We start from the raw sequence: 23,155 nt of genomic DNA, 5'->3' as shown, positions 1-23,155 counted from the left end.
GTAGATTTTTCAAAAAAATAAAAAAATAGCAGATGTACAAGCTCGCTGTGAGCTATTTTTGATATAGCCAACACTAATCTAAATGACACAGATGCTTTCCCGGATTTAATGGGTTACGGGAAACGAATCACTAACTCCTAGTCAATTTGACCACATTTTCCTGACACTGTATTTTTAGATTATGCTCATGTTCATGTCTGGAGATGTTTATTACAAAATGAATAGCTTACACTTTTGACCTCCCCTTCTACGGTGATCACCAGCTGTCAACATTATGACATGTATGTATTTAACCCCTGCTATCGTGACCGTAAATACCCTCCCATGAGAAGCCATGCTGGTGATATGCCCCAAAAGTGAACATTTCTCACCACCACACTGCAGTAGTACACCACAGTAGACCATCAGAGAAGCAGCCCTGTGACACACACACACACACACACATACACAGAGACGCACGCAGCTATTTAGGCTAGGTGCTGATGGTTTTTGCCTAGTCAAATGTAATCCTTTAAAACCAGAGCTTCCTATTCCTCCCTTGCATCCCGTCACGGTGGGATTGGGTGGATTTCGACATCATTGTCACCGCAGCACGGCAGCTGTTGTGTTTTAGGGCCACGCGGTGACAGATGAGGGGTGAACATATCTCGTCTATCCCATTCCATCATCGCACGGCATTTCATGGTTGATTGACTGCCTGCCTGGTTTATATGGGCACTTTTAGTCAGCAAATCACTTGGTAAACATGGGCTATTTTAGCTTATCTTCTGGGACAGGGGTCTTCAGCGTTTTTCAGCCCAAGGCTGAAAGCTGAGAGAGAGATGAAGGGACCCCCTCTATATTATATAAAATTGTGTTTCAGATTAAACTTCATTTTTTTAGTTGGTCAGCTCTTTTCCCCCTGTACACCTATTACCTCTTTGCCAAAAATAGCAGATCTACAAGCTCACAACGCCTCGCAGTGCAAGGCGTTGTGAGCTTGTAGATCTGCTATTTTTGGCTAAAGTTCTCCTCAGAATAGTGATGCTAGGGTTCTAGTGGTTAATGTAAAAATAAAAAATCATATCACACAAAGATTTGGCGGACCCCCCTGTAATAACTCTGAGGACCCCCTAGGGGTCCCGGACCCCCTGTTGAAGACCCCTATTCCAAGAAGATGAAGGATAAATGCCAAAGCTAAAAATGTTGGATGAACTTCTTGTGTCTACACTAGGTCAAGTCTTATAAAACAGCCTGCTGTGGGGCCTGATGAGTGAATTCAAAGAGATCTCTCCCTTGAAGCACAGCTTGTTGTGGCATGCCTGTAGTCTGAAGGTGTGTGACGGTGCTCCTGTAAATAAAATCGGGCTTCGCCTCCTTTCAGCCAAACAGAACAACAGAACTGAAGCTGCTGTATTATTACTCTTCTCTGCAAGGTGATAATTGCGCTTAGTTTAACCACGTGAGCCCTGTATACTTTTATCACACGACAAATGGCGAAAATAGCTGATCTACATGCTTGTGAGCTTGTAGATCCCTAAAACAACTGACACGTGAAAGCAAGTTGAAACGGAATAAACAGTGTTCGTTAGGATGTTTAAGTAAGTGGCATGATGATGACTACATTGTAACTTCTTCTACTTCAAGGTGACTCCCATGAGTGATATCTGGGCTGTCACACTCATGTAAACAACAGTAATGTCCTCTGTCGTCAGAGATCACATTTGTAATATCTTAGAAGATTTAGTCATTTCAAATATCCGGTTAAGTGAACTGATAACAAAAGAAGCACTGTTGGAAGCTGCTGTCCTGACAATAGAACTGGAACTTAGAATAAATAATGAGCAGTTACTAAAGAATCTATGAGTAGTTACTAAATAATCTGAGCAGTTACTAAAGAATCTACGGAGTTACTCAAGTAGAATTGTGCAATTGTGTAAAGTAACTAAGTACATTTACAAGTACTGTACTTTTGGTACAATAATAATATTTTCATACCAATACTTTTGTACTTTTACGCAAGTCAATTTAGAATTCCGGACTTTTACTTGTAACAGAGTATTTCTACATTGCAGTATTGAAACGTTTACTTAAGTGAAACATTTTAGTACTTTTTCCACCACTGGAATTGTGCTGTACTGTGTGTGTGTGTGTGTGTGTGTGTGTGTGTGTGTGTGTGTGTGTGTGTGTGTGTGTGTGTGTGTGTGTGTGTGTGTGTGTGTGTGTGTGTGTGTGTGTGTGTGTGTGTGTGTGTGTGTGTGTGTGTGTGACTTTGAATCAGTGTGTGTGTGTGTGTGTGTGCTCACATCATGTGCTTGCACCTCCTCAGCTCCAGAGCATGACTCACGGCTCAGATGTCAAGGTGGTGGGAGTTGGCCTTAGAACTGACATTGCGAGGATTTTATTTTTCTCAGAAATAACTGAATAGTCTTCTTTATCTTTATTAACAAAGTAGCTCGCCTAAATGCCTAAGACTGATAACCAGAATCCCAGCTAGTGATGAATGTTGGTGTGATTGGAGTTTTTGTAACTGTATGCCATTCCTAGGTTATCAGACGGCATACTGAAAGGTTTTTCAGACATCAAGCTCGATAGTGTTGTTTTTGCGAAAATGCTGTACATTTGTTAACCCATTCAATCCAGGAACGCATCTGTCCTTTTAGATTTCTTTGGCTATTAAAAAATAGCAGATATACAAGCTCATCAAATCTTTGAATATATATATTTTTAACACGAACATTTGTAAAATATTTGGTTCCAGGGACACTCCATAAGCAAAGATTTGAGTTTGCTTTAAAAAATATGTATTCAAAGATTTGCTCAAATGTTCAAGATTTTTCAAAAATAGCAGATCTCTAGCGCTATGAGCTTGTATATCTGCTATTTTTGCATAGCCAAATTATAAAATATGACTAAAATCTAAAATGACACAGATGCTTTCCCGGATTGAATGGGTTAAAGGTGATGTAAGTGATATGTAAGTGTTCATTTTGTATAATAGTGTCTATGTTCTGATGGCTATCATTCCTATAGTGCATGTTTAGTAACAGGGGTTGGGTCTCTCTGTCTCTCTAGTAAACAGAAAAGGCATTTTCAGGTTGGTATACCAATTGTATCCAATCAGCAGAAAAAAATCATACAGGATAAAAAAGTGAAATTGGAAGGTGATGACTGACTAGGCAATGTGCCAGACAACACTGGAACTGGGACACAATCAGATTGAAGCTGATCTTGGATACTGTCTCCTGATTGGATGAAATTAGCTAGCAAACCGTCTGAAAATGTGCTATTTTCTGCTTATCAAAGATCTGGAGAGATGAGGAGAGACCCCGTGTTATTGAGCAAACACTGTAACAACGTTTCTTAATTGCTGATTCTTATGAAGGTAATTTTGAGTGTTTTTGCTTTTAATGTCGAACAGACAATTATGAGGCATTTGTGAATGTAGTGCGTAGTTTATACTGTCCGCCACAACAGATAGGCAGATCTACAAGCTTCCGCAAGCTCACATCCGCACATCAGTATTGTGAGCTTGTAGATCGGTTAATTCTGGTGAAGCTACATCATCGCACGACAAAGTGTAAATCAGGCTTTCAGGGTATGTACTGGAGTACTTCTGTGATGTACTACAGATGCTATTATTTTTCATGATTTTCACAATCTCTCCATGTGCACACACAGGGAAGATGCACGTGTCCCTGGCAGAAGCTCTGGAGGTGCGAGGGGGTCCGCTGCAGGAGGAGGAGGTCTGGGCGGTCCTCAGCCAGAGCGCAGAGAGCCTCCAAGAGCTCTTTCACAAAGGTATGCACATAACTGTTGCCAGGCCAACAATAGACCGTATTCACATGATGGCAGACATTTTGCTCTGGCTGAACTTCATACAACATGCACGTTCACAAATAATATATGTCTGTTCATATATTAAAATCATATTATATCGTCGCTTTTGGGTTGGAAATCCCCTTTTACTTTTCAGGAAATGAGAAAAAAAACGGTGTTCCAATGGATCCAGTGGAGTTACGAGATTTATTCAAAAGCTCTTGTTATTCATTTTCATTACATATTTGTGAAACCCACAGACGGACGTAAAGGGTGACCAATGATTTAGGAATTGATTTATGAACACATTTAATGAAAAAACAAAAGAAAACCTAGGTTTCTACCCCACAGCGATGATATAATATTAATGATATCCCCGTCATATTGCATTCTTATATGGAGTCTTCTACTCTCCCTCTTTTGGTTGTGAAATTAAATTGCTGAACAAGAATCTGGCTCAGCAGCAGCAACCATGTTGTCCCTCAGGTCAGCAGAACTAGGCATCATGGTTACCTAGTGATACGTATGCAGCTCTAGACATCACACAGGGACTAATAGATCTGACACACCACCTCTCTCCATTTGGCCCTGTGTTGTTTTTTTTGTTGTGGTTGTTGTGTAAGGCATTGGTTCTCAAAGTGTGGTCCGGAGGACCCCAAGTGGTCCTTGAGGGGGTTCCAAGGGGGTCCCCAGCAAAAGTAGTTAATTTAGCATCACAATCATTTTAACCATTTATACGTTGGCTATTCAAAAATAGCAGATGTACAAGCTCACAGAGCCACCGCTGCGAGCTTGTACATCTGCTATTTTTGAAAATATTTGAAAAATATCTAAAATGTTTGGAAGAATTTGCATTATTGTTGAATTTTTTGTTGAAACACAAATCTTGTCTTCCGGGGGACCCTGGCCCCAAACAATTTTCAGATGGGGGTCCGCGACCAAATACATATCAATTTGGGGGTCCTTGGCACGAAAAAAACGTTGATAACTACTGGTGTAGGGAAGGTGAATAAATGTCATTCAGGCTGTAATGACAAACTCTAACTCTACTTCTTGTTTCTTTCCCCCTTGTTTTTGCTCGTTTGAAAGTTTTTAAATGCTTAATTCCTGAAATTCTAACCTTTTCCAGAGATGGCTTTTTAGAGATGTTTATGTGACAACAATAGCATGTGGTTCAGCCTGTCTCTGGCGGTATGCCACATAATCCTGTTCCCTGTTTAGCTTCCGTGTTGTTATTGGATGAGAGAAGTAACAATTTCAACCCTCCTAAATGCGTTGGTCACAATCCGTGACGCCTTGATTTATCTTTGCGTGACGCCATGTCGCCATCCACACCCACTCACACTTACAGTATGTGTCATCGGTGCGGTTCTTTTGAATGGCCAGTGTCACCTGACTCTGAATATTTAGACAGGCTGTAGGAAAACAATTCAACTCTGTGTCTTTGGATTCAGAGAGTGACGTGCGAGTTCTTTCCGTTTCTGTTGCATCAGCTTGATATAAGATCTCTGTGTAGTTCAAGGCAACTGGTTTTCGATATGTAATCTAGTTGTTTTCTAATTGTGAGAGAACATTTCGTCAAGGAAACTTTCCACATCCTGCATTTTGTGAGGCAAAAGGCCCACACTGACTTGTAGGATAACCATTATTCTGTCTTGTTTTGTCAGAGACATTTGTAACTCAAATCTTTGCTTCTGGGGCATACCTGGAGATGGGGGTCCACGGCCAAATACATATCATTGTGGGGGTCCTTGACATGAAAAAGTTTGAGAACCACTGATTATAGCAACATACCTTTTTTTTCAAAAAACTGTTAGGATTTAGAAGACATTTGTAGAATCCCATTGGACATTTGTAGAATGTAGATTTGAGTTACAAATGTTCACTTTAAAAACATATATTCAAAGATTTGAAAACATTTTTTTTCCTTTTTTCCCCCAGATCCACAAGGCCATAGCGAGGCACTCGGTGCCGCACTATGAGCTTGTATCTTGTATCTGCTATTTTTGAAAAGCCAAACTATAAGATAATGGTTAAAGTGGTTAAAATCTAAAATGACAGATGCTTTACCGGTCTTAATGGATTAACTGTTGTGTGAACTTTGAGGCTAATCAGGGAAGGTGTTAAACAGAATTTGTCAAAGGCATTACCAATACTCAAATGTAATGTAAATAAGCAGACTGCAGCTATGCTGCCTCACAGCCAACGAGAGTAACCTCAATACTGTATTGCACAGTTGAAATATTTGACTCATGCATTGCTAAATAATTGCCCCGTTTGAGATAGCTTGGTTATTGTGGCTTTTGAGTCTTATCTTTCACATGCCTCTTGTGGGGTTTAGAACTATTTGCTTCCTTTTTTAATGGATTTTGGTGTTCAAGGTATTCACTGTCTTTAGGCAAAATCTTCATGGAGACCTACACCCCGAGATTGGTGTATATTGTGTTTTTTTGACATTTGACCCATTTGGACCTGGAACACCTATACGCTGTTATACCTTTTCAATCCGGGACAGCGTCTGTGTCATTTTAAATGTTAGATGAAGTTTTTCAGAAAAAGTAAAGGTTAGGATTTAGAAGACGTTTTTAAAATCGTCCTCAAGTCTAAATGGGGTAAACGGCAGTGTAAAGAGGAAAGAGGTGTTCTAGAGACGGGATGATATTTTACACGGGTCATGAGACAGATAAATATAGCAAATTAAATAAAAACCTGTAAAAAAAAAATATATATATATGGCTGTATTGACAACGCCAGGTTGAAGTACAAACCGATTGGAAACCACAAGCGTGCAACCATCTAATTTATTAGATGACAGAACTTTAGTGACTGCTTTAGCCACCAGGCTTCCCAAAATGACCATTTCCTCAACATGAAGCACATTGCTGTCCAGTCATTTTATTCAATGAAATGTATTGTAGTTCACTGTCTGACTCAAAGCTCTTACGCAATAAATGGGAGCATTGAGCATTCATTGTCTTTTGATTTATACCCCAAGCTGTTCTGCTGGACAACGCAGTGTCCATACTGGGTTCCCAGATAAGGCTTTAATGGTCATGGCTCTGGAGCTAGCATGTTAATCTGGAGACAATAGCTTCTTTATTGTTCACAGATGGACAGGATTCTCATGGAAGACGTTCAAAGCAACCAAAACCCTCTATCGTTTAAGTTTCTTCTAATCTACGGATGGCAGCCATCTCAATCTCAGATTGCTCACATTTGAGAGGGAGTCCCTCACAACAACCTTCAATAGTTTCATCTACAAACTCATAATGCATCGCGATGCGTTGTGAGCTTGTAGATCTGCTATTTTTGAAGAAAGTTGCCCAGGGTAGGAACGCTAGCATTCATGTCGTTAATTTTCAAACTGTAAACTTGACTGGAAAAAGTTTCATGCCTTCTGATCTGAAAGAGAATTGGGCCAGACGGGAGCCAAAGAATACATAAATCATAAAAAAAAGCCTAGTGTTTTGAGATCAGCATGATGCATTTTGTACTAGGAAATAATATATAATAGCAAAGCTGAAATGTATGTAAAATGGAGGTTAAATACTTGAAATAATAAGCCATCGCATTTTCCCCAATACCCATCAAGCGCATGTTCAGGAGGCACAGTTGAACTTTACATAACGGAACAGGATTAAATACTAGGAGAAGGCTAAGTGTCCTTTAGGGAAAATAATAATCCTTGTTTTGAAATCTGGAAATTGACTACTGTACCCTAGTGCTATGCCATGCCAACTCTGTGTAAACCAGGGAACTCATTATTGTGGATGTGGACTGAATTCTTTTTTCATACTTTAATTCAGAACATTTTCTGTCCAATAATATAAGGACATCTTAGTTCAACATGTCTAACCTACCGACCCCTCGCTTGAATTGAGGGATTTTGCACGTGCGCAGGCACACACACACACACACACACACACACACACTGTCTGTCTGTCTGTCTGTCTGTCTGTCTGTCTGTCTGTCTGTCTGTCTGTCTGTCTGTCTGTCTTTCTGTCTCAATCATATGCTGTATATACAGTACTGTATAGTGCATGACAAATGACATCACGTCACCCAAAAAGAACACACACTTTGTGTACAACTAGACCCAGCAGCAGTTTTGTTTTGTGTCTATACTATTGCATCGATCGTCGTCTCTTCCGTGTGTGTGTGTGTGTGTGTGTGTGTGTGTGTGTGTGTGTGTGTGTGTGTGTGTGTGTGTGTGTGTGTGTGTGTGTGTGTGTGTGTGTGTGTGTGTGTGTGTGTGTGTGTGTGTGTGTGTGTGTGTGTGTGTGTGTGTGTGTGTGTGTGTGTGTGTGTGTGTGTGTGTTTGATGATGCAGCAGTAGCAGGCTTGGCATGAACATAAAGATTGCCACTATCCTGAGAATGTTGGAGCTGGCCTCAGGCCAATAGCTCCCGACTGGTCCTACTGCAGACATCCTTGACATACACTCTGACTCTGGACTATGTACTTTCTGCTGATGTCACAATTTTTGGTAATTAAGGATTCCACTCCAAGGCCTAGTATTTCAGACTCAAAAACCCAAGGTTGAGTCCTTGGAGCATTGCTTTGAAAGTCTTCACTTCAAGGGCCATTTCCCAATAATGTTGTTTACATGGCATTTAGCATGGTACTGCATTGATTGCGTAGGCCGCTCTGTCAGCTAATATTGTTAACTCATGTTGTTGCGTAGCCATATTGAATAGATTGTGGTCTCTCATGTGCACGGTTTAGGAATGCTGAGTGAAGCTTAAATGTGAAAAGCAGATGTCAGAAGCAGTTCTTTTCATGCAGCTGCTTTACTATGTTAAGGCATTTGTACCTACAGATTAAATTAACGGTAACAAATGTTTTAATCATGCAACATCATTTTTTGTGATGTCATTTTAAGTTCTGTGAATATAATTTCTGTTGTCCCGGTCTTACTTATACAACTTCATTTATAGTACGTTTCAAATCCTAATTGATACTTTCAACATCTGTCTTGAGACATGACGTAAATGCTATAGCTTCTGCTATATCCAAGCCATTCCCACTCGGTAAAGTCCTCAATGTTAATTTAACTGTTAAAGCTGCAATCCGGAACTTATTTTAATAAATAAAATGTTATTTGTATGTTAATACAACACACCTGCAGTGGCTGTGTACTGCAGTGGCTGTGTTCCACTGAAAACATTAAGCCCTGCTGTTTGGTAGGACACCTACTGTGTTGACAAGCAGCACTACCTGAAGCTCGTGAGCGCGATATATATTGTATAGGCCGAGCAGGCATTCAGAGATGTAGGATATCATCATGTCTCTCACATGGGTCAAATCCTGGGTAGGACATGACACTTACGGAGTGCAGCTTTAAATTTTATTTTTACTGTGCAATATGACTTGGCAGGCATGCATGTGTGTGGATGACACCCTGTGGGTGTCACATTGTATAAGTATTAGCCTCACACTGTCCAAACACTAATCCACCACCACAACGGTCATGTGTAAATAGCAGCGGTTAGCTACTGTGTTTGTGTAAGAATGATTTGTTTGAATAAGTTATGTCCCGAGTATTTATGATTCCGCAGAGAAATGCCTCTCCATCCATAGTTTCCGCTCTAGTTGGTTCGTATGTGAAACCAAGTGCCTTTCTTTCACATGATTTGCCTGTACAGCATGTTTGATCTTAGTATTTCCTGTCATTCAGCCTGCAAACTAAGATCTTCTATGTTCGTTTAAAGCTGTAACCGTAGGTTTTACACCCTTCCCAGTGCCCAGGTTTCAAAACTTGGTCTCCTCATGCATGAGAAACCTTATTTCTACCGTTCATCCAAGAAGCAATCCCCACTTGGCCAGGGGGAGTTATTGCACATGATATGAGCTTCTCAATGGAAGAGAAGGAGATGTGCTAGTTAAATAACATACTGCTCCACCATAAGTTATTTTTCAAAGTGAAGTGAGTTTCATATTGGAGCTTTAATTATTATTTGTTTGAATTATTACTGTGACTATTACTATACTATGATTATGTTTTTCTACATAAATGGCTTTGGTGCAGCTGAATGTCATTACATACCCTCATAGCCAGGGATAAGAGAGCTTCAGATTCATAAGGTTTAAAATAAAAATACAATCGTTTTGTTCATTAAAATAAGTCGGTGTACAAATTGACCCATAATCCTTGCTTTTCTGTGTCGCTGCCTGATTCTCTACTCTGCCCAAAAACTGTTGCACCTCTGCCTCCCTGCCTGCCTCCCTGCCTGTCTTTCTGTTTGTCTGTCTGTCTCTGTAATTCTGGGTTTGGCTTCAGAGATAATGCATCCCGCACATTACAGTTTGTATATCTATTTTTAGAGGACAACTCCCTGGTCTAGGGGGCTGATAGTAAGTCAGAGAGTCCCCTTATAGCATTGGTTCTCAAAGAGGGGTCCTTGGGGGGTACCAGGGGGTCCCCCAGCAAAATTAGTTAATAAAGCGTCACAATCATTTGAACCCCTTTATCCATATTTTATACTTTGGCTATTCAAAAATAGCAGATATACAAGCCCATAGCGCTATGAGCTTGTAGATCTGCTATTTTTTTTAAATCGTGAACATTTGTGCAAATCTTTAAATATATATTGCTTAAAGCGAACATTTGTAACTCAAATCTTTGCTTCTGGGGGGTCCCTTGAACAATATATTTTGAGAAGATGGGTCCGTGGCCAAATACATATCATTTTGGGGGTCCTTGACATGAAAAAGTTTGAAAACCACTGCCCTATAGCAACAAGTTAGTGGAGAATCACATACAGTACGCTTGTTTGGAGCTGACAAATATGCAAACTATAGAGTGCTGTTCTTGGATTTATAAAGTATTGACGCAAGGAACAAGTAATTGAAGCAAATGGTCATTCTAAAGATGGGAGTTTGCCCCAAACCATGGTTGGTATTGGTAATCATGGTTTTAATCACTTAAGCGCTATACTTCATCATATGTGACATGTCGATCAGTGAAACAAGCCGATCTGCAAGTTCGTAGATCAGCTATTTTAGCAATTTTCAAAAATGCTGAAAATGTCAGAAAACGTTCGCTTATAAAGACGTGCCCAAAATAGGGACGCCAGGTTGAAAGTGGTTCAACTTTCACAGTAGAGTGGATGATATATTCCATTGCCAAAATGAGGTGTACAGCTTGTACTTTTGTCTACATTTTATTGAGACCTTTCGACATAATTTGAACATCAAAGAGCGATATATATTCCCCAACGCTCTGGATGTGCAGTGTGAGTTACATTTAACAGAATGTGTGTAACCCCATCTTTTTCTTTGCAGTCAGGTCTCCTCAAAAACGTTCACGGTTTTTAAACAGGAAACATTTATTTACTTGGTAAATTCCAGCTTTTGAAAACATTATTTTGGTACCTCAAAACCCCCTTTTTCTGTTCCTCGTTCTGTCCCCGTTTCGGAGTGAAATATCAGTCAAAGAAAGGAATTTTTGCAGAGCTGCTCAAACATTCCTTTGTATATTTTTAAAACGCTCGACTGTAACCATACCACTGACTGTGGCTTTCGGAGGAAAAGAGAATGACTCTTGTTTCCCTGTGTATGATCCATTCCTCTCTGTGTCCGATGCCTCTTCAACAGTTATTCTTTGCATGGCTAAAGGAAAGGGACATGTGTTTTTTGTTTACTTCAGTCATCTTAACCCATTAAGACCGGGAACACATCTGTGTGTCATTTTTAGATTTCTTTGGCTATTCAAAAATAGCAGATCTACAAGCTACGAGCTTGTAGATCTGCTATTTTTGAAAAATCTTGAACATTTGTGCAAATCTTTGAAGATATATATATATTTAAAGCGAACATTTGTAACTCAAATCTTTTCTTCTGTGGGTCCCTGGGGGTGGGGGTCCGCTGTCAAATACATGTTAGGATTTAGAAGACATTTTGCAGAATCGGCCTCAGGCCTTCATGGGTTAAATTCCCATAAAGCCTTCCAAGAAATGTATCTGCTGTGGTTCGACTCGTCTACAGTCACTGTAGTCGTGTGTGTGTGTGTGTGTGTGTGTGTGTGTGTGTGTGTGTGTGTGTGTGTGTGTGTGTGTGTGTGTGTGTGTGTGTGTGTGTGTGTGTGTGTGTGTGTGTGTGTGTGTGTGTGTGTGTGTGTGTGTGTGTGTGTGTGTGTGTGTGTGTGTGTGTGTGACTGTGTGTCACTTTACGACTAGTCTTATCATGTTGTTAATCTAGAGCTTTGGATTTTGTACATGCAGATTTACTGCACTGCATGCAGCTCAACATGCATACAGCAATAACAACAATGTGTATCAGGGTTGTGTCTGTTTTTAGAGCAGCTGGAGGTCTTTTTAATTTCAAGGACCTCCAGTTTGATTTGTATTTAGGCCACGGACCCCCATCTGATCAAATGATTTTTGACTCATTGAACTGGTGATTTAATAACAAAAATAGATCCAGTAAGGGTTCTAACTTTTGTATCACCCGCAGTAATGATAATCCTTATTTATATTGCACCTTTCATACATAGAGTGCAACTCAAAGTGCTTTACACAAAAAAGAAAGATAATTTAATTTGTTTTTGTAAAAACAAGTACATAAAAAGAAACAAATCAAATGAGGAGAAAACTAAAAACACACAAAAAACAACAACACACAGAAATCTATCAGATTAATCATTGAGATAAGCAAGGCAAAAATATTTATGTCTTAAGATTATGTTTAAAAATATCTACTGATTCAGCCATTCTGATATTGACTGGCAGGGAGTTCCATGTCTCTTAGAACTGACATCTCATCTCAGAGGATCTCAGCGACCTACTAGGTTTATACCTACAGATCATATCTGACATGTATTTCTGTGCATAACTATGAAGTGATATCTAAGTGAAATCTTCTGTTCTAGATGTGACAGGTAGTCAATGCAGAGATCTTAGGACCAGTGTGATGTGTGCTCTGCTCTCTAGTTCTGGTGAGGACTCGAGCTGCAGCATTCTGTATTTATGCCATTTCTTTCTTTGGCAGACCAGCTAAAAAAAGAATGGATCAGCTTTTCAGTATCAGCCTGACAGAGAAACTGCTGCACCTTAGCAATGTTTCTGGTTATATTTTGGTTATATTCTTTTATGAGTCTCAAAATGTCAGTCAAGTATGACCCCTAGATCTCTGGCCTTGCTCTTAGTGTTAGGTGAGCAGATACGTTTTTCTCTCTGCTCTTTCTCACCAATCACCAATATCTCTGTTTTATCAAGGTTAAGTTGGAGAAAAGTCTGTGACATCCATGAATTTATTTTATTAGGCAATCGGTGGGACTACTGTATATAGTTATCTGGTGTTACTGAAACATAGAGCTGGGTGTCATTTGCGTAACTATGGTAATTGATGTTGTCTCTCTTTATAAGATTACCAGTACAGGCCCTAAAATAGATCCTTGATTAACAACGAATATCACCTTCTAACTGTTTTAACTTTTCACTGAACACAAGAACAGAAAGTAAACAGAATGATCCCATCATTCCTGCCACTGCTAAGTCACATTATTTTTGAATACATGTGATTTTAGTTTTCTTTTGTTTTCAGTTAGTCATTATTTGATACACGCTAGCATAAAAAAAAAAATATCCGGGATCTAATAACATCTTTGACATCTGCAGCTTCTGGTGTTTGTGTTTTTCTGCATCAATATTTCTGTGCTTTGCATGATTTGACTAGCGAGGCATTGTGTTGCAGGCAAAAGATTATATTAAAGGCTCATGCACGAACAGACAGGCACGCACGCACGCACGTACGTACATGCACAGACAGACCCTCTTCTAGATGGTTAGCTCCCACAGACCCATGCACGCTGTAAAAAGGGTATTTTAGAACAGATGTGCATCAGAAAGAAACCATAAAGGAACAAATAACCAGATTGTGTGTGTTCTTACAACATAATCCCAATTGTTCTTCTCGGTATTGAGATCACGATTATTTAACACGATTACTCATTGGCTTTGGAAACGTGCATTTGAACCAACATTGAATTTTCTTGAACGCTTTATTGTTTGGTCATCGTAGACCACTTTAAAGTCAGACCATAGACCATTTTAATTAACAAATTGGTTGTATTGCCTTGTGGTGTAGACACCACAGTGTATCTTACACAATATTTGTTGCTGTTCCACGTCAGACTCGAAACCAAAGTGTTTCCAAACTGAATTGGTTTTACATTTCATGTTCATGACGACGTTGGCTTGAGCTGAACTGAATAAAAACCTGCCACAGTCTAACTGAGACTGAGAGTTTGGACTTTCAGGGAGGGACAACAAAGTGCACCCGCGATCGAAAACTCCGCAAGGGTACAGATGGAACCAAATGGACGCATGGTCCATGTATTTGTACCACCTGCCCATAAGCATTTAGCCAAAATATGTTGCTAATTATGTTATTGCGAATTTGCCGAAAAGAGGGATGCCACGTTTCAAGTGGTTAAGACAATAGATTTTGTCTAGTTGTAAGCGCAACATGATGTGCAGGATTGTGCTTCCAGTCCTGGTACTAAACTGTTTTATGTTTGTGTTCTCTCTCCAGACCCCTCGGCCCTGGGCTTCATCATCTCCCCCTGGTCCCTGCTGCTGATGCCCTCTGGAAATGTCTCCTTCACGGACGAGAACGTCACCCAGCAGGACCTGAGGGCCTTCACAGCTCCAGAGGTCCTGGAGGGGGTCGCCCTGGCCTCCCTCTCTGACATAGAGAAGGTATAGGAGCCAACGCATTGATAGACTGGTCGCTCAGAGTATATAATTGATAGTTGTAGCCCCTTGTTTACATCTAAATTCAATGTAGTTTTTTAACCCATTGATTAAGACCGGGAAATTATCTTTGTTATTTTTTGATTTTTTTTTGGCTGTTCAAAAATAGCAGATATACAAGCTCTATGAGCTTGTATATCTTCTTTTTTTTTATCACGAACATTTTTGGATTAGGATTATACATTTCATACATGGATTGCTTCCTTTTTTCCCCAAAAACAAACAGACATATACACAAAATAAACAGGTAAAATGAAAAGAATACTCTCAAATTTAAACTAAAAACTAAAGGACCCCCCCGCCTCCCTCACCCCTCCCCTGAAGTGCTGCCCCAAATTACGTGCGACACGGGTCATCCACAAGGATTAGCCTAATTCAACCTTTAAGAAAGGAGACTAAAGGCTTCCAAATCTTCTGAAAACCTTTCAGTTTGTCTTTGAGTATAAATCTGATTCTTTATAAATGTAAAGATTCTGTCATCTCGTTGAGCCAGAGTTTGATTGTGGGGGCCTCTTTTTTTCTTCCAAAATAAGAGTATACATTTTTTTTCAGCGATAAGGCCGTATGAGAGCAGGCGCTGTTGAGTTACTTGTAATTTCTTCATCCCTTCTGACAGATCTACAAGCTTGTATAGCGCTGCACCAGGTGCCGTGCTGTGATCATGTCACCAGATTAGATCCATGTCACCAGATTAGATAATGTCACCAGATTAGATAATGTCACCAGATTAGATCATGTCACCAGACTTATCTGTAGGCGAAGATCTCTGATCGTCTGGCAATGTGAGACTACACTCTTCCATATGACTGCTTAGTAGGGCTTAAAGCTTCTGTGATTAGATTTTTGTAAAGCAACAAAGTACATTTACTCAAGTACTGTACTTAAGTACAATTTTTAGGTACTTTTACTTTACTGGAGTGTTTCAAATTGTCTGAGTTTGTAGATCTGCTATTTTCAAAAGATTTTGTGCTTTTACTTTTGGTACTTTAAGTACATTTTGATACCAATACTTTTGTACAACCAATACTTTTGTAAAAGTACATTTTTAATTCCGGACTTTTACTTGTAAAAGAGTACTTCTACATTGCAGTATTGATACTTTTAATTAAGTAAAACATTTGAGTACTTCTTCCACCACTAATTATCAGTGACCCCACTTACTCCCCATCCCTCCCACACAGCCTGTTCTCCCTTCTGCCCTCTGGCAGGAGTCTGCTGAGTCGCACTTGAACGTCAGGTTCAAAAACGGCTTTTACCTGAAGACCATTAGACCGCTGAACAAAGAACAACACACACAAAAGAATTGACCCTTGATTATATTCCAGTGGAAACACACATGCACTTTAACCCATTTAGACCTGAGGCCGATTCTACAAATGTCTTCTAAATCTTAACAGTTTTCTGAAAAAAAAACTTTTCATATCAAGGACACCCAAAATTAGATGTATTTTTACGCAGACCCCCATCTCAAAATATTTTGCAATGGGGACCCCCAGAAGCAAAGATTTTAGTCAAATGTTCACTTAAAAAAATCTATATATTCAAACCATTGCACTAATGTTCAGGATTTTTCAAAAATAGTAGAGTGCAGCGCTATGAGCTTGTATATCTGCTATTTTTGAATAGCCAAAGTATAAAATATAGATAAAGTGGTTACACAGATGCGTTCCTGGTTTGAATGGGTTAACATAGTATGTGCAATACTGTGAAATCTTATGGGTCTAAGGTTTTATTTGTAATTTATGTGCGTAATACTTACTCAATTTTAATATACCGGTCTATATATATGTTTGGAAAGTTATGAATGACAATAAAAGGAACTTGAGAACCCCAAGAGAATCAGTTTTCCACCCTTGGCCCTTTGGCTGAGTTGCTGAGTTCTTTCAGTTTACAGATGAATTATCTATCTTTTACAATACATTATATATTTTTCTAATAATCAGAGACTGCGGTTGAATACATGTCATCTTTGATCAGTTCAAATAGCATTTCTCTGTGCAAACAATTGGGATGGTGAACTATAATACGGGCCGGATTTAAATTTCCACATTTACCGAATGCGAATATGCCTTCAAGTTTGTGGGGTGCTCTCTGTTCCTGAAAGACCTTGAAGGCTATGTTGCATTCTTTGGCAATCCCTGAGTTATTCTTTCCCCTACCAAGACCTACTTACAGGGGAAGTGATTTCTCTCCCATGCACTCGGTGCAGAATAGCGAGGGAAGGAAAATGGAAAAATGTTTTGGGATTTAACCCATTCAATCCGGGAACGCACCTGTGTCATTTTAGATTTCTTTCGCTATTCAAAAATATACTATAATATACTATACTATAAGCTTATAGATCTGCTATTTAAAAAAAAATCTTGTAAATTTGTGCAAATCTTTGAATATATATATATATATATATATATATATATATATATATATATATATATATATATATATATATATATATATATATATATATATATATATATATATATATATATATATATATATATATATATATATATATATATATATATATATATATATATTAGTGCTGCACGATTCTTGCTCAAATGTGAATCACGATTTTCCTCCATAAGAATTGAGATCACGATTCTCTTGTAAATATTTAAAGAAAAAAATAATAATAATATTGAAATCAAGATTGCATAGGTGTCTGATTCGATTAATTGTGCAACATATATATATATATATATATATATAACATTTTTAACTAAAATCTTCTACAGTACAAATGTCTTCTAAATCCAAACAGTTTTTCTTCTTTTTTTTCTTTTTTTTTTTACTTATGTTGCTATAATATAAGTGGTTCTCAAACTTTTTCATGTCAAGGACCCCCAAAATGATATGTATTTGGCTGTGGACCCCCATCTCAAAATATGTTGTTCCAGGGACCCCCAGAAGCAAAGATTTGAGTTACAAATGTTCGCTTAAAAAATATATATTCAAAGATTTGCACAAATCTTTGAGATTTTTCAAAAATAGCAGATCTACAAGCTCATATCTTTTAGCCAAAGTATAAATGAATGGTTAAAGTGGTTAAAATCTAAAATGACAGATGCTTTCCCGGTCTTAATGGGTTAAGAGAAAAAGTCTGCTTTCTGCTCTCTGAAGTAGATTGAATTGTACGTTCCTTACAATCACAAAAGAGCTTTAAGATGAGACCCATGTTACTTCATCAGCTTTAAGGTTCAGAATGGTGTTGCATCACCTACCCCCTAATTTTGTCACCAACTTGACATGCTGACCCCAATCACCACCATGTCCAACTAGGGCTGTCACGATTACAAAGTTAAGTTGACGATTAATTGTCACACAAATGCCGATTTAACGATTTTAATTGTGTTTTTGGCGTTGAACATTGGAACATATGAATGTTTCATAATCACACATTGCACAGGGCAAATAACCTAGATAGATATACAAAGAAATTACTGACACATCTACTAATCTTTTACTTAAATTTTTTTTTTAGATAGCGGAAATAGCTGATCTACAAGCTGTAACCTTGGAGATCAGCTATTTCTGCTATTTTTGCAAAACCTTTGAAAATGTTTGAACATTTTTCAACATGCAACGCTTATGACGATTATGCAAAATAATTTCGATTATGTAATAATTGTGACAGGCCTGATGTTATGGTGCTTGTTTAACCCCAACTGGTGTTCATTTTCACAGATGCACATGTACTCCTTGGGGATGACTCTGTTCTGGGGAGCCGACTACCAGATCCCCCAAAGCCAGGTACAGTAGATCCACTACAGCAGATCAACCTGTCCTGATATAACGCCCATAAGCCGTTACATTATATAATGATGTATGTAATGCCTGCGTGATTTTACTGAGCATGACGGGTGGAGAGATAACTTGTACAGTGTGTTCTGGTTATTAATCCTTGTGTAATGGTGAGGCGATGAGGGCAATTTACAACAGCTGACAAAATAAGATGTTTCATCATTACATAATTGTAAAATGTAAAATCTTGATTTTCGATTATTTTTTATATATTGTGCAACCCAGATAAAAATAGATAGATAAAAAACCCAAATACATAATGCCCATCCAGGTCTGTCCAGGTCCTAGCTAAGCCAGATAGCATCTGCACCAGTCTCTGGTTGTGTTTATCAGCATTATAAATATGTTAATTCTTAGCATTTTTCAGACTGGTGACAGTGTTGACAGGCAATGAGTTTCTACCTTGCAAGTTTTGGCCCCATTTCTCCTTGTGTATCTATCTACGAGCAACACAAATATGTCAGCCAAACCACAAATCATCATGGGACTCCTGAATGAGATTATAGTATGCTAAATCTAAAGGCAAATTTGTCAAACCACCCTGAAAATGTCATTGCTTTTCATTTCAACCTTTTCATCAGTTGAACATACATTGTTTGACATAATCTTTGGGGCGGCCGTGGCTGAGCTGAGCCGGTTCGATCCTCTGCTCACCCAGTCTGTGTCAAAAGCTGAATTCCAATACCCCAAATCTCCGAGCAAAAAGAGGGACGGGTCAGGATTCCATTCATAGTTTGCGCATCCTGGCGATTCATTCACTATTTCACGAATAAATGGCTTTGCACAACAATGTTAACTATAAAGGAACATTGAGGAATTGTCTATTCTTCTATTCTATACCTGCATATTATTCTATGCATGTATATTTTCATCCACGGCTCATGGTTCCAGTGATCCAGCTGTGTGACACGTCATAAGTGATCGTGGAATTTGCCGTCGTTTTCAAATGACGCTTGAGTGCATTCCAATCCTATGAGGCCAACCGGTCGACCACTCCGTCCTCGCATTTAATCCTCTCCTCCTCGCAGGGGCGGGGCTTAGGCGGTAGGCGCAAGTGGAGGACTCGAGGAGAGTAACCGAGTGTGAATTTGGAATTCAGCTGAAGTGTTCCTAAGCAAGGCACTTAACCCCTAACTGCTCCCTGGGCGTTGTTAAAAAATAGTCTGCTGCGTGGCGCCCGCTGGCCTAGCGGTCCAGGCGCATACCACATACGCTGGTAAACCAGCTTGACAGCGTGTCGCGGGTTCGACTCCCGATTCCAACGACCTTTGCTGTGTGTCACCCCCCCAGCTCTCTCCCCATTTCCTGTTAGCCTACTGTCCTGTCAAGGCATAAAATGCCCTGCTGCTTTTAATTAGGATGGCTAAATGCAGAGGATGAATTTCAGGTATATGCAAATGTATTTGACAGAAATTCCCATAACTAAACAGGGCACAATTATTATTATATTGAATAGAGATATGCATGCACATTGTTACATGTACAAACTCAATTCAACCTTACAAACATTACAAAGTTACAGGTGTAAAATGGTGGATGAAATTCTTTCTCATACAAGCTCTGTGGTTAAAGAATAGAGAAAGAAGCAAGGGAAACAGTCGGATAGCAAGAAGACCCATTGTCAAATATACATTGTGTAAAATATACATAACTTGATACATGGTCAAAATAGAAATAAAATGGGGCAGAAATGCTTCTTGTGCGAGTAGAGAAACATTTGCAACAGATATAAATAGCAGCAGGTATAGAATCACAGTCTCTTGTGCAGGAGAGAGACATCACTTAGCAGCAGATATCAAACATTTTAAGTGTATATGTAAGTGATAGTGTATTGATGATTGTGATGTTTTTTTCTTTTTCTTTTCATGCACAATGCAGCCTATGAAACTAGGTGAGCATCTGAACAGCCTCCTACTCAACATGTGTGACGATGTGACGTTGAGTCGGATGTCGGTGCGTACCGTTCTGGACGTCTGCAGCAAGCACATCAGAAACTCCAGCTGTGAACCCCCTTTCACCTACGTCCGGAAACTGGTTCGTCTGGTACTGGGCAGCCTTTCCCAGGTACAATGCAATATACCATTTTGTGCATGTACTATGTGGTATGTACGTATATTAATAATTGATAGTCATCTGAAGCCAATGGATTGGATACAGCTAATCTCATTATATCAATGCTTAATTACTACATCGTACCGAGGTGTTGCTCGCCGAAAATAGCGTATGATGAAAGAAGAAACGAGGCTTAATTCAGTTGTTACGCGGTTCCCATTAAGTCTCTCGCACTCACCGTAATCTCATACCGTCTCAGAAAGTTACCATATCTGATTTTAAGCTGGTGTGTTGCTCAGGTTTCTGTGCCACGCTGCACGGCATTATCTCAGTAAAGTAGTTTTCAGTGGAGGTCAAACAACCTTTATCTGCCCCATCAAAGCACAATAGGCATATGACAGCACGTATATGAATTCATTTTTCATAATAGATCATGTCTCAAACAACCACAACTAAGACATGATCTCCCCCTCAAGCTAGAAGAGGAAGAATGACATCCTAACCGTAGCTTTTGTCATTATTATTTCTGCCTTGTTTCCGTCTCTATTCTTCTCTGACCTTTTGTACTCTGCCTCTTTTATACTCTCTCCTCACTTCGTCTTCATTTTTGTCCCCCTTCGTTCTCAGCTGGATGGCCTGCTGACTGACAGAGAGTCTCTGCCAGAGCGAAGTAAGGAGATTCGAGAGAGGCTGCGGGGCAAAGGACTTCCTTCGGGTAAGTTGAGTGCAGCTGACATAACCTTACTATAAAGCCCTTACTGAAACACACTGAGGTTCTATACTGAAGCCCTTACTGGAACCCACTGAGGTGGATATATCTTCTCATATTTAAGAAACTATGTTGCAAAGGCTCCCTCTTGGTGTAGAAACACTTGAGGGCACTAGGTTACTCACTGTTTTTCAAAACGTTTTGTCTCCTAGAGCAAGGGTTCCCAAACTTTTCAGGCTGCGACCCCCCACAAAATAATCATATTTGAAATGGGGACCCCCCACCCAGAAAAGCACTTGGAATTGTTGGCATGCCATTACATTTAGTTTGACTCAGTTCCACAGATAAATATTGTTAAAATAGCCGAACTACAAGCTCACAGCGCCTTGCACTGCGAGGCGTTGTGAGCTTGTAGACATTACATTACAGTCATTTAGCAGACGCTTTTATCCAAAGCGACTTACAGTAAGTGCATTCAACATAGGTAGGCAAGGAAACTACTAATCACCAGAAGTCTTAAGTGCGTTCTCTTCTAAAACAAGCAACTAAGAGTATACCTAGCGCTAAGGTAAAAGTGCAATACAGTATGTCAGCTACCGACTTTCTTAGATGAGACAAGTAGGAAAATCAAATGAGCAAGAGCTAAAACAAATAAGTATCGAATAAACGGGAACCACTAAGACAAGAGCACGTAAAACTAATTGACAACAAGTAGGCAAGGCAAAGAGGAAGGGTAGTGTTTCCTGAAGAGGTGGGTTTTCAGCCCTCGGCAAAAGATGGGCAGTGACTCTGCTGTCCTGACATCAGTGGGGGAGTTCATTCCACCACTGTGGGGCCAGAACAGAAAAAAGCTGTGACCGTGTAGATCGGCCAGAAGGACTACTGAGCGACGAGGCAACCAGTCGCCCGAGGCTATTTTCGGCTATTTTCACAGTGCCTCTTTCTTACGTAATATTTGCCAATTTGGTATTGGTCTTTCACTGCCAGAATTCTCGTCGGTGGCAGGCAAAGAGTTAAAAAGGTCTTAAAAGTCATTCAATTGTAACTTTAGAAAGTGTATACAGTGTGGCTGTATAAGCTAATTATCCGGGCCCCCCCTCCCCCCATAATTTGGAGACCCCCAGTTTGGGAACCAGTGTCCTAGAGCAGGGCTGCACAATGGACAGAGAAATGCATTAAAAATAAAACTAAAATAAAAATGTTCACCCGCATAAACGTTTCCATTGTTAGATATGATTTATTATTGAACCATATCATTGTCTATACCTGTAGGGTTGGTAGATCCAAGTGGAACCTGATCAGGAGAGTTAAGCAACTACATTGCCTTGGGGTGTTTGTATTGAATGAATTATTGCTCAAATTAATTAATCTTTTTAGCAATAAATTAGCAATCAATCTGTGTCATGATCCACACATAACCAGCGCTCAAGAGTATAATGTCTTGGCACCCTGCTTGGGGAGGGAAATGGTCAACTTCTCCCGGTTGATTTTCTAACTCCACTGTTTGTGGCCATTAGCGCAAGTGCAGTGCAGTAGGCAGTAGGCATCATGCTTTTTTTGGTAACGGGAGGCTTTTTTTTTGGTATAGAATATACACCATACACCTGATGAAAGAAAGCCTGCGTGGACTTTATTCTGTTAAAGCAATGTATCACATTTCAGCTGCAAATGGTCTGTTTTACGGTCTGAGTGATGAGTGGTAGGACTTATAGTGCATTCAAGACAGCTATAGGATAACTATTTTCTGAACATATAGCCTGATCTTGATGTACGTAGGTACATGGCAAATATTTATCGCTCAGTCAGAGTGTGTAATTTTCTAAGATTTGATTTTAGTCGAGCTCTTGCATGTTAACCCATTCAATCCGGGAACGCATCTGTGACATTTTAGATTTGTTTTGGCTATTCAAAAATAGCAGATATACAAGCTCATAACTCGGCATTGAGTGCCGCACTATGAGCTTGTAGATCTGCTATTATATCTGCTATTAGTAACAATAATCAAAATCTACAAAGTAACTAGCAACTAAAGTTTTCA

At 39.5% G+C, this 23,155-nt stretch overlaps 1 protein-coding gene across 6 annotated transcripts in view; it reads left to right on the top strand.

Annotated features, from left to right (window-relative positions):
* ptpn13 (protein tyrosine phosphatase non-receptor type 13) overlaps positions 1 to 23,155 on the top strand; it is an 84,316-nt gene that overhangs the window by 5,409 nt on the left and 55,752 nt on the right. For all 6 annotated transcript variants that reach the window (XM_084046720.1, XM_084046721.1, XM_084046722.1 and 3 more), the window contains exons 2-6: positions 3,661 to 3,780; positions 14,332 to 14,498; positions 18,240 to 18,305; positions 20,235 to 20,420; positions 21,036 to 21,123. In XM_084046720.1, coding sequence (XP_083902846.1) covers positions 3,666 to 3,780; positions 14,332 to 14,498; positions 18,240 to 18,305; positions 20,235 to 20,420; positions 21,036 to 21,123 — 622 coding nt within the window. In that variant the 5' untranslated portion in view covers positions 3,661 to 3,665. The remainder of the gene's footprint in view (positions 1 to 3,660; positions 3,781 to 14,331; positions 14,499 to 18,239; positions 18,306 to 20,234; positions 20,421 to 21,035; positions 21,124 to 23,155) is intronic.

This window comes from Gymnoscopelus microlampas (genome assembly GCF_963454915.1).
Source record: "Gymnoscopelus microlampas genome assembly, chromosome: 21".
Classification (NCBI taxonomy): Eukaryota; Metazoa; Chordata; class Actinopteri; order Myctophiformes; family Myctophidae; genus Gymnoscopelus; species Gymnoscopelus microlampas.
Note: the sequence above shows the minus strand (reverse complement) of the source record. Positions and strands in the feature narration are given on the sequence as shown.